Genomic DNA, 12,349 nt, shown 5'->3' with positions numbered 1-12,349 from the left:
GTGCAAGCCAGCAAACAAAGCGGGCCTCGGCATCCTATAATAATGACACCCGGTGAGAGTGATGGCTCTCAAACATCCCTCCTCACTTAAGTCTATTAAACTTAACTGTGCTTTTCCATCCCGGTCACAGCATAAGTTGAAAGAGTTTTGGGCCCCTGAAGTGCACACCCACGGGGTATCTTCTAAGCCACACCCTAAAGTAGCCGATGGCCCCGTGAGGCTGCATGTGGACGTGTGTTGTCCTGCCATTGGACGATGTCAGAAAATAATCAGGGCCACCTCCACGCTGGGCAACCCATCCAGCAAAATGTGATGTGCCGCCCGGGTCCCAGAACCATCTCTTCCTTCCCGTCTCATTCACAGCTTCTCGGGGCCCCAGAGACACTGAGCTGGGGAGACTGTCGGTCGAGCTGCTGTGCATCAGGACACAGAGGGTCCCTGAAGGCAAAGCTGTGACTAATTCGAAAGCCCAGCATCGTCTCCGCCAAGTCGTTGGTACCAAAAGATTACAATAAAGGAGAGGAATTTCCATAAATGAGAAGCAGCGTCCGCTTCCCACAACTGGGAGGGGGTGTGGGGGAGTAGGGGTGGGCGCAGATTCAAAGATTCCTCTCCTGGCCGGAGAGTGGTGGTGGCTGAACTCAGCCAGAGAGACACCTCCACGCGCAAAACCCAGCAAGGGGTGACGTGCGTCTGCTCCCGGAATACTCCAGATCAAAGTCACCCACGGCCCAGGAGGCCCAGGAGACGGAGATTTCATAATTAGGATCTTCAAAATCCTCCTCTATTTTTAGGACTTGCGCTCATTCAGTCCTTTACAGAATCAGAACCTGTCAGCTAAGGCCAAAGAGACTGAAGGTTTAGTTTCTCCCTGCTGCCCACCCCACCACCCCCAACTCGCTTTCAGAAAGCAGATTAAGGGTAAACTAAAGGAGTAGCTGGATGATTTGATGGAAATACACTGGCCATGCATATGTATATGTGCCTGTGCTGGGGTCGGGGGAGGAGAATGGGGGCTCCTTCCCACGCTGAACTGCCTGGGCCCTGCTCTCCTCCCGTGGGTTGCAGACAGACCCGGCCTAGACACCCTCGCCTTGGCCACACTCTTCCAGCCGGCCTCCAGGCCACTTCACTGAGCTCCAAGGTGTACCAGAAGGCCAGGAAACTTGAAAATTTTCCCCCAAACGTCTCTCTTCTCCATTGCATATTTGTGTCCATATCAACGTCTCCGCCACTAGCCATCAAAACCTACACCCGAATCTGTCCACCCGAGGGGGGCCTAAAAATAGACATCATCCTAAAACAAACACATCGCAGGGCAAGTCAAAATCTTGACTTGAGTCAAAACGATGAAGCTGGGTTATTCCAGCCCCTCCAGACTGAAGACTTGGGTGGAACAAGCAAAGGGCAATGCGGGAAGGATATAAGGTGCACACCCAGTGGCTTCAGGAGACCCTCCCCCATAGACTCAGGTCCCCTCCCGCATGAGAGGGCTTGGTGTTTTTCTGTTGCAATGTGCATGGGAGGCCTGCCTACCCTCACACATTCCCCAGACATTTGATCCTATTGCATAAAGCTATAGCCTTTTAATCTCTAAAATTAACCAAACCGAGGTAAATACAGTATTCCTCACTAGGAGTATTTATCTCCTAAATGCTTTCGGCAAAGCAGACCTCTCCGTGGGCAAACACAACTGGGGGTTATTGTCACTGAAGTGGAGAGAAAGGTGATTTTGCTAAATCTTCCAGCATTGAGTGAGATCCTGCGAAGTCCCAAGGAAACACTCAAGTTTGCCCCTCAAGAGTGGGAAGCCTTTCCCTCCTCTAATTTCACCTGGTCCTCCCAGACTGTTTATTAAAGATGTATATTTTATATCAGCAGAGAGTATCAAGTAACTTCTTGGCGAGGGCAGCCGTATTTTCAGGACCTATTAAGATTCTTGGTGGAAATTTAAATACCTCTGTCAGGCAAACAAAATCATATCAGGAATCATAGAATTTTATTGCTAGAAAGAGAAATTAGATTAACCAACCCTCACTCCTTTCCTAGAAATCTCAATAAAACAGAAGTACGTTTCAACAGTCTCTTACTTCCGGTCTGAAAGGGCCTCACAAGAAATCTAAATGAATTTATGTTAAAGGAAGCTATCCTGAGGAAAGCACTTCAATCTACAAATATTGTATGTGTGTGTGTATATATATATATATATGAACATGTAAGAATATACTACATATGTGAAGACAGACACTATTTAAAAATCAAAACAGCTAGAAAAATCCAGTGGCAGAAACCATGACAAGTTCAACACCGATAAGCTTCAGCCCCTTAAAACATCCATGCCCTTTATTAATATTTAGTAGAAATGTATAATTGCAGATGTGTTGGGGTTTTATGTCGGGAGGCGGGCAAGGAAGACAGGTTTATTACAACCATGAAATATTAAACAAGCACCAAAGAACGGTAGTAGTATGTCCCGGACCAGCCAGGGAGCAGGCAGGCCGGGAATGTCAGCTGCACAAAGGGGGCTCCTATCTGTTTACATTACCCCTGATTAACACCTGCGAAGTTTTGGGTTACATCTTCCGGAGGCTGCAAAAGTCACAAGAAGGCATGCTGGGTGATTTCTTGGGGAAGCTGGAGTGCAAGGCTCCTTGTCTTCCCCTAAACAAGTCTGAGTGAGCCTTAAGAAGTCTCTCCATGGTGTCGGGAGTGGGGGAAAAAGACTCAGAAAAACTGCACTAGGAGCCCCTCCTCCTCCCCAAAGCCTGCCCCACGTCTAAGGAAATTCAATGTTCAAATCCTGCCTGTCCAGTATTTCTTAGCCCTGCTGACTGTGTTCTGACTGGAACACTGAGAGAAGCATGAAATTCCAAAAATTTCTCCCGCATCACTGTAAAAATATCATACTTCCAAAAAGGGCAGGATTGCATGCAGAGCATATACAGAGAACCTCTCCAATTTCAACGTGGGTGAAAGAGAGTTTCGAGACAGCTCCGAATTTCAAGACCGAGAACGACCAACAGAATGGAAGTCCGGCAGAGATAAACTTATTATGGAATACAGTTTCAAGTTTTGAAAATTGCAAGGGGTGGACGGGGGCATACTTTTTAAGGCTTAATATCTTTTATCTACAATCTATCATTATTTCTCCTTCTCTCTCTGTTTTGAAATTCCTCCATAGCCACACACCTATTACAAAGATAGGTGGATAATTTTGCAAACTGATTTCAAATTCATGTAATACTCACTGATTTAACAGATGTCTGAATAGGCCCAAATTCAGGCTGGTTTTTCGTTTTTTTTTCCCCCCTTTGTACAATCTCACCCTTCCCCCACCTCAACTTTGTGCAAACAGAATCTCATGATGAGACGTAGAGTTTCATGGTATAAAAGTTGTTTGGTGGGTTGATTAAGAAGTCAGGGGAAGCTTAATTTGGAGAGGATCACTTTCCTGGTTAAAAAAAAAAATCATCACGTGTGATTCTGGCCTAGACTTTGTGAGAAGTGTAACTTGCCAGTCGAGTTCCCTCCCCTCCAAAGGACATCTAAACCCCATAAGACAATCTGGGCACGTCCCAGTAGCTACATGGCTTGTACAGTTCCGAAGACTTATTCGTTCTCTCCAATCGGAGAACCATCATTTTGTTAAAGACCGACTAGTATTTTGTCATCGGAGTGAAGAATTTCAGAAACGGTGTTAATATTTAATCACATTAGTACTGGCGTGTTTTACGGCGTGACAAAATAAAATATCATTACAAAAATGGGCTTTGCCTGAAAAGGCAGGAGGAGGGGGGCAGGCGGTGAAAGAAAGTACTTGCTGGGGCTGGAACCTAGAAAAGGTGTGTTCAGAGCTGCTTCACGGCTGATGGGACTACACGGGCATGTGTTTAAGGGAAAGCAGGACGTTTTCCTTTAAATTCTTTTTTTCTCAACTCTACTTCGAAGTGGTACACTTCACTCTGATTTTCAGCCAAGGGATTCGGGGGCCCTTAAAAGGCTCTGTGTACCTATTTATACAACATGTGCAGATGGAACTGCAGGGTGTTATCATAATGAAAAGTTTAATCATCCTTATTTACTACCAGTAAGGGAGCAGGAATCAGATGCAGATACCTTATAAAGCCTTAACTAGCAGCCCCAAGGCTGTGGAAGCTGTGAGTGACCTCAATTCAGGGCTTTATCTAGGAAACTGTCCTTCCCACATCACAGAGTGGAAAACAAAGGAGGTCAAGTGGGTGTCCCTGCCGACGCTCCTAAGGCAGCTGGTCCCTAAAGGAAATCCCTGTCTCCTGCGTGCAGAGGAGAGCTGCGTTTAGCAAACGTACAGGGGACATCAGCCCTGAAGTGACTAGCATCTGTTTCCAAAAAAATTATTTTCCTTCATCTAACTGTAATAGTGAAACAAACAAAACAAAACATTTCTTTAATGGCATTTCTTCATTCGCAGCCTGCATTTTGTTTTGTTTTTTTGTTTTGTTTTGTTCTGTAAAGGAAGACTAGTTGAACTGGGAAGGGAGCAGTGTAACACCTTAAAAAAAAATCTCACTAAAACCACCCAAGGCCCTACACCTAAGGCCCTTCAAAAGACTTGCAGGTAAAGTGCTACTGGTTTTTCTTTACTAATTTTCTAAATCAGGTTTTTTTCTTTTTAACTTTTCTCACCCCATTTTGACCAATATGGTCTTAATTACTGGGGGAGGGGGGTGCCACTAGGAGGGGAGGGGGAGGGGCAGCCAGGCCCCTCCAGGTAAAAGTGACAGGGGCTGGGATTTGTGCTAACCAGCTATCGATCGGCAGGACAGAGATGTTGTGTACAAGAAAATAAAAGAGAAGGGGGGCCAAGCAAGCAGGATGCCGGGTCCAACTCCATTTTAAAAAGGAGGGAGGGGAAAGAGGGAGAAGCCGCGGAGGGTCCCAAACTAACCAATTTATGGCCTTGCCTGGGAGAAGCCTGGAGAATGCTGATGCTGGCCGCAGTCTGCTGTGCATGCTAAACACCCAGCTTCAAATGAGACAGTGGCGTCCCGGGCTGGGCAGTAGGCGAACAAAGAAAAACAGCGAGGCCGCATTCATGAATTAGAAAACCCAAGCGGGAAAGCTACCCCGGACAGGCGGTGAAAGCCCCGAGTTCTGAGCCACCCAACTCCTGCCGCGCCTCCCCTCCCCCCTTCCTCCTCCTCCTGCCACCACCCACTCCTAAAACCTACCCTCACCTTAAACCCAGGGTCAAGAGATGGCAGGATGTTGGATGTTGACTAGGAAAACGAAGGCAGAAGAATAGAACCCTAAGAGAAGGCAAGGATCAGAGGATATATGTTTTTAGAGACATGGTTAAATCACCAGCTACTGGCTCCATGGTAATATTCAGCCCTGGTGAAACCAAGGGGGTTCAATAAGGGCTTAAAAGAAAAAGGTAGGAATGGAAAAAGATGTTACCTAAAAAGTCCCCATTGAAAAATAAAATGGATTATTTACAGCAGCCCGGTCATCTTTAGGTTAAAGAAACTATTATTACTTTAACAGCAATGGCGGTCTGTTTACTAACCCCCACCCCACCCACCTTAAAGGCCTCCAGGCCTGGTGGTGAGGGAGTGCTTAGAATGCAAAGGAGAGCTGGGACCAGACATCTGTCACCAAAGCCAGGCGAGATATTGACAAACGCGGGTCCTTTGTGTCTTAAGAATATATATCCATATTCCCGTACACAAATGATGCCCTGGCTGATTGGTCTGGTCTCTACCAAGTAGACCCCACACCCACCCCAGCCCTGGCCCCCTCACCAAATGTCAAGGAGGTGCACTTTGAAAAGGCTGCCTGCCTCCTACAACCCCGACAGGTCTCCAGTTTTTCAATGAAACTCTAATAGTTACGAAGAGACAAAACAACTATTCATTAGGAATAAATGTCAAATTAGGCGTTGCCTCTGAATGATGCTGCCGACACCAGAGCTGGTAACTTTTTTTCCCAAAGATGCTGGCAAACCGAAGGGAACTCAAGCCGCAGGTTGGCTGACTAGGACAAGGTGGGGAGGTATCAACACAACTTCCCAGGTGTCCTGCCAGGAAGAGGGGCTCAAAACTTCCTAAAAAGTGGAATCAGCCTTAATGTTGAGGTTGAAGAGGGGTCTCAGTGTGAAAGGGAAGGGGCCTAGTCCTCTGGGTACCCAGCAACTCAGCTAAAACTTGAGGTGGTGGTGGGGGCTCTAAGGTAATCCCCAAAGGGCTGCCATCTAAATTGTTACCACCCTGTGGAGCTAGAATCCACCCTGCAGCATCAAGGGGGGTGGGAAGGGGTCCACCCACAGAGCCCTTGGTGTAAGCAAAGGAAGGGTACCCAGCTCTGAGCTGGGCATTAAGAAGGCCCCATGCCCTCCTGACCCCAAGGGACTCTCCCCTTTCATAGCACCTCCAAAGCAACAGCTAAGGCCTGCAATAGGGGTGGGGCGGGGATCCACCAGGTGAGAAGAGAACAAGGAAGGAGCGCATATACCTTCTTTGCTGTTGGGGTTCTGGGGTTTGGCCTTCTCCCAGGGCGCCAGCGTCTTGTCGTCCTCTGGGCCGTCCACCAAAGCCTTGTCAGCCGGCATGTACCAGGTGGCGCTGTGCTCTGCCATCAGCGAGTCCAGATCGATGGTGCTCATGGCGCTCTTGACCGCCTCGGAGCAGCAGCTGCCCAGCTCACTGTCGCCATTCTGCACGCCGCCGGAGGCCCCGACGGCACACTCACCCTTCTTGCCACCCTTGAGCCCTAGAGGCTGGTCCTCAGAGATGCTGAACTGCTGCCTCTGCAGCTGGATCTGTGCCTGGAGGATCTCCAGTGGGTGGATCTCGTCGGGTGGCGGTGCACCGCTGCTGCTCGTCGGGGTCCGGACCTGCTCCAGGCCCGGCGTGCCCCCGCTGCCGTAGCTGTCAGGGGTCGAGGTAGAGGTAGACAAGATGCCCAGGCCAAGCGGGGGTGGGGGTGCCTTCGGTCCATGTTCCCCCGCGCCCACCCCACGGGGAGGGAGTTTGGGCGAGCCTGTCACCAGGGGGCTCCTACTCGCTTTGGCCAGGGCTGGGGGATTATCGGAGCTGGATGACACCTCGTCCTCGTTGGCGTAGCTGGTGCTCACCTCGTCCGAGGCGAATTCGCCCACGTGCGGGGAACTACCGTCCGACTTGGCCCCACCGTCCAGGGACCCCATAAGGTCCGACTGGTCCCCCAGGAGCAACTCGGCCCCCTTCCCCCACGACGGCGAGGTGAGCGCTTTCTCGTGAGGCGTAGGCGCCCCGCGTGCCTCGCCCGTGGAGCTTCCCCCGACGACGGCTGCTCCTGGAGCCTGCTGTTGCCCTGGGCTCACCCCAGGCGCGCCCCCGCTGTCCGGCGCCGCCGAGTACTTGTCGAAGAAGGTCCCGGGGCTCACGTGACCACTGTCCCTTTTTCTGCGACCCCGGCCCCGGCCGCCTCCCCCGGGGACCGGCTTGCCATCGTTCCCCGACGTTGATTCCAGGGTGTAATTGGGGGAGAGGCTGGTGCCGTCCCCCTGGGCGGGAGGATTAGGCGGCCCGGAGGGTTTGGAACCGCTGCTACTGGTCCCCGACGGGCCTCCGGGCCCTGGGGCCCCAGGAACAGTCCCTCCCGGGAAGTAATCCGATCCTGGGTTGCTGGCCACCGCCGCACCGTCGTTCTCGTTCTGGCTCAGTTTCCTCTTGCCCTCGGGCGGGTTCTTCTTGTTGAAGGTCACGTTGAGGTTGGGGGCCCCGAGGCTGGCGATCATGTTCTGGCAGGCGGTGGAAAGTGCAGCCAGGCAACTCTGGCCGAACAGGTTGTCCTTGGAGCTAGGCTTGTTGAAGGAGCCCAGTGAGAGCGCGCCCAGCTTACTGGCCGAGGTGCGCTGGCTAGGCTGAAAATCAGGCTGCGGCGGGTATGCGCCCCCGCTGCCGCCGCCGCTGCCTGTGCTGCCTCCGCCCCCGCCCGTACTCGGGGGCGAGTTCACGCCTGGGCCGCTGTGCGGCGTGGCCTGCCGGTTCGCTGCGCCGAACGGGAAGCCAGGCTGGCCTCCGAGCGCGGGCGCTGTGAAATCAGGCGGCGGGGGCCGGCGCTCGGAGGGTGCGCTGGGCAGCCCCACCCCAGCCCCGGGCGACTGCAGTTGGCCCAGGCTGGCCAGGCTGCCCCCGAACTGCAGGCCAGGGGAGGGCAGCGCGGGCACATGGCCCTCTCCGGGCATCCTTAGCGGCTCCTGCAGAGAGCCCCGGAACAGCACCCCCGAGCCACCAGGCGGAGGGGGCGGCGCCAGCCCGGGGTCGTGCGGGCCGCAGTCAGCGGGCAGGCCTGAGCCTCCCATCCTGCGGGGCAGCAGGTCACCCGGCGGTGGGTGCGGACCTGGGAACCACGCACTCTCCTGCGTCAAGTGCGGAGCCTGCTGCTCGAACGTGCCCAGACGCCCGGCGCCCGCGCCGCCGCTTTCGCGCTCAAAGTTCGGCTGGGCCAAGCCACCCACTGGGCCGCTGTGTACCAGGCCGCCCTGGCCCACGTCTCCGGTGTGGCCTAGCTGGGCCAGGTTGGGCTGGCGCAGCCGCTGCTGCTGATTCCGCGACGCCATCTGCTTGATCATGAGGGCAGCATTTTGGCGTTGCTGCTGTTGCTGCTGCTGCTGCAGGGACTGGTGGTCCGGGGCCGGATGCTGCAAGGGTGGCCCCGAGGGGAAGCTGTCGGGCACAGGTGGCGTGAACTCGCCGGGTAGGCCCGAGTAGGCGGAGGGCGAAAGGTGGTTGTCCAGAGCGCCGTTGTGCATGCTGCCGTTCCACGAAGCGCAGCGGTCCACTCCCGCGCTGCCCGGGAAGTCAAAGCGCGGCCTCTTGGCCACATTCATGTAGGGGGGTGCGTCGAAATGCTGCAGCCGCTGGTTGGGCGCCTGCTGCGGTGGAGGGTGCTGCATGTTGAATACAGGCTCGGAATAAGAGTGCATGCTCCGGTTCTCCAGCCGGTGGATAGGGTACTCGAACTGCGCGTGTTGACTTGGCAGCATGGGGCCCCCGTCCTGCAGGCCGCCGCTGGGCGTGCCCGCCTCGCCCTGCTGGGGCCGCGGGAGCGCAGGCGGGCACGAATTTTGTCGGACCAGAAGCCCAGGCGGCGGCGGCGGCTGCTGCTGCGGCGGCGGCGGCTGCTGTGGCTGCTGTGGGGGCTGCTGCTGAGGGGGCGGTGGGGCCTGCTGGGGAGGCTGCATTAACGGGTGCCTGGAACCTACTCCAGGCTCCAGACCCACTGGCATCTTGCGGGTCCCTCCGAACCTCTCGAAGAACACGCTGTGCTGCTGCTGCTGCTGCTGCTGTTGCTGTTGCTGCTGCTGCTGTTGCTGTTGCTGCTGCTGCTGTTGCTGATGCTGTTGCTGTTGCTGCTGCTGCTGCTGCTGCTGCTGGGCGTGCATTTTGGATAAGCCCACCATGCCTGCAGCTCTGGGCATGGCCGAGGCACCCGGGAAAGTGCCCCCGGGAACTTGACGACCCGCTGCATAATGAGGCAGCTGCCCCTCGGAATCGGAGGGGGAAAACATGTCGAAATGTCCCGAGGGCGCCTCGGCCGGGTAATTGTATTCCAGCGAGTCGACGGCTCCTTGGTTCGCCACCCTCCGGGGCTCCAGACTGTGGGAATCGGACCCGCCGGAGGCAGGCAGGCCATGGAAGGAGGCGGCTCGGTTAGGGCTCTGGTCCAGCGGCAAGCATGGGGCAGGCACGGCGTGGCCGGAGGCGCTCGAACTGTGGAAGTCCGGGAGGTTCCCAGGTCGCTGCGGGCCGAAGCTCTCCGGCCCCTGGCTCTCCGCCATGTGATCATAACCCTCGGCGAAGGGCGGCTGGCTGCCCAGGCCGCTGGCCGAGCCGCCGTAGCCGAGCAGACGACCTCCATGCAGGCACGAGGCCCCAGGATCCGGCCCGCCAAAGTTGCCCCCGAAGTGGGGGTGATGCTGGTGGGGGTGGTGACCTCCCGGGTGGCCGTGGTGAGGCTGTTGGCCTCCAAAGAATCCATGCACCGGCTGCGCCTGCAGCCCCCCCGCGTGCAACTCCGAGTGGCCGCGCGCGTGAAAGCCGTAAGGCTCCATGTTCATGCCCAAGATCGGCGGTTCGCCCAGCCCGCTCATGGCAGGGTCCACGGGGCCAGGGGGTCCCCCCGCGTGGAAAGCCGGGGCCTTAAAGTGGGCGTTCATGCTTAGTCCGGCCTCGTTAAAGTTCCTCTCGCCCTGGCCAGCGTTCCTGCTGTTGATCTGGGGCTCGAATTGGTCCAGCCCAAACATACTTGGCGGGGGGCGGGGGGATCAATAGGGCATGACAGCCTGCTCTCCGCGGCGCGCCTCCGGCCAGCTACTCGTTCCGGCCCTGAGTTGGGCGCTCCGGGAGGTTCAGCACCGCGGGGGCGCAGCGCGCAACGCCACCTCGCCTGGCTTGTGAAGGCTAGGGGCTATCAGCTCCTCTCCCGAAGCTCTCGCTCTGCCCGACACGAGCCTCTCATATCTTGCGGCGTCGTGGGGCCTCCAAGATTCGTGTTGGGGGGCCCATGCTCCGGGTGGTTGGCACAGCCGCGGGTGGGTTTGCGGGCAGGGATGGAGCTGAGGACAAGTGGAGACAAAAAGTTATGTGGGGGGAAGGAGGCGGGAAGGAGGGAGGGAGAGGAGAGCGATCACCTTCTTAAGTCCGATCGGGTCGGGTGGGGAGCCCCTGGACGCTGCCCGAAGCCTCCCGGAGTCAGTGGCGGAGCTGCTAAGGGGCCGGGTAGGGAGACCCTTCAAAGCCGTGGCTGGCGCTGGGGCACGGACAGATCGGTCCCTCCCCCCTCCCCCCGGAGTCCCCGCGCTCCGCAGCCCGAGCCACAGCCAAGCACGATCCGCTCGCACAGTCTCCGTCAGCCCTGAGCAAGCGGCTACTGCTTCTTCAGTGAGTCGGAGGACTGGAGGCTCCGCTCGGCATCACCGGTGCCGGCCCCCTAGCCGAGAGCTCAGCAGGGCTGAGGAGGCGGCGGGCTCCCGGGGTTGACGCGAGGGTTGGGGGAAGGCGCGGCTCCACTGTTCCGCGGCGGGTGCGCTGCACCCCGGCGCGCCGCTTCGTGGCCACGTCCGCCGCCTGCCGCTTCTGTTCTTCGCTGTTCGGTCTTTGAGTTCGCAGGGATCTCCGCGCCCCGTTCCAGGCGCGGGTGGGCAGCGAGACGAAGGGTTGGGTCGATCCAAGGCTCGGGTTCCCTGCCTCCGCGCCGAGGTGCTTCACAAGTCGCCCTCGGACCCAGGGAGGGGGGCGTACGCGGGTTGGGGGGCCACGCTGGGTGAGCAGGCTAAGGCGTTCAGGCTGCGCTCTCGGAGCCGGGAATGGGAGGGGGCGGAGGCAGCTCTGGGGGGTCCGCGCACCCCTCTCCTGGCTGGCGGGGGGGCTCTGCGTGGGGCGTTCCGAGGGTCTCGGCTCCCCTCTCTGTGTCTGCCTCTCGCCCTGAGCCCGGAGAAGCAGCAACAAGTTTTGCATTTCAGCAATCAATTTCAGCCATTACATTTGCACCAATCAGCGCAGCCCGAGCTCCGGGCCCGGGGCGGGGCTCGCTCTTAAGGTGGTCCTGGGTACTGACTGCTGAGGCCCCCGGTACGAACCCGCACTTCGCCAGCTCGGGGGTCCCCTGCACCGGTTAGCCTCGGGGTCCGGAGCCAGTGCGCTGCGGGCGTACCCTAGCCTCCCGGCACATCGGGATGGAGAGGGCGCAGGCGGAGAATGGCGGGAGCTTGGCTTTGTTCACCCCCCTTCCCACTCATCGCAGTTCCCAACTCCCCACCCCCAACTGAAGCGAGACCTGCGGGGTGGGCAGGGGGCGGGGAGGTGGGCGGTAAGCAGTGCGGGGCGCTCAGACAATGGGGTCGCCAGGCAAAGCTCTCGGAAAGTCGCTAAGTGTCGACTGCGCTTCAGTCCTGGAGCGAACCCTCTGCTCTCCACCGCTGTCTGCTTACTTGTGGCGCCCAAGTTAGCCGGCCTTGGGATTTTCCTGGAGGTGAAAGCACACGGGGAACCCTGAAGTTAGGGTTCTCCTCGAGAGACCCGGGCGCTTGCTCACTCTTCCTTCACTAGGGCACGCACAATTGTTCCCTGTTCCCACTGTCTAGGGTTCCTGGTTCTCAGTGGCCGGCTTCGGCCGGGAGGAACCATAACCCTTCGGTCACTTTATGGGGGGCATATCGGATGAGCCCAGCGCCAGAGCAGCGAGGCAACTAGAAGCCCCCAGAGAAGACCAGCGCTCAGAAAGCCGCACTGGCCGGCGGGGACACTCTAGTCCAGGCATCCCCGTTCAAGGCCCAGGCCCTCTTCGAGCTCGAGGTTGGCCTCCTTAAGAGATCAATTAAAGT

At 56.9% G+C, this 12,349-nt stretch overlaps 1 protein-coding gene across 1 annotated transcript in view; it reads right to left on the bottom strand.

Annotated features, from left to right (window-relative positions):
- Positions 1–11,453, bottom strand: part of MN1 (MN1 proto-oncogene, transcriptional regulator) — a 46,346-nt gene extending 34,893 nt beyond the window's left edge. Inside the window, exon 1 of the mRNA XM_072952999.1 lies at positions 6,493–11,453. Coding sequence (XP_072809100.1) covers positions 6,493–10,270 — 3,778 coding nt within the window. The 5' untranslated portion in view covers positions 10,271–11,453. The remainder of the gene's footprint in view (positions 1–6,492) is intronic.
- Positions 11,454–12,349: the final 896 nt, after the last annotated feature.

The sequence above is a fragment of the Vicugna pacos genome, chromosome 32 (assembly GCF_048564905.1).
Source record: "Vicugna pacos chromosome 32, VicPac4, whole genome shotgun sequence".
Taxonomy (NCBI): domain Eukaryota; kingdom Metazoa; phylum Chordata; class Mammalia; order Artiodactyla; family Camelidae; genus Vicugna; species Vicugna pacos.
Note: the sequence above shows the minus strand (reverse complement) of the source record. Positions and strands in the feature narration are given on the sequence as shown.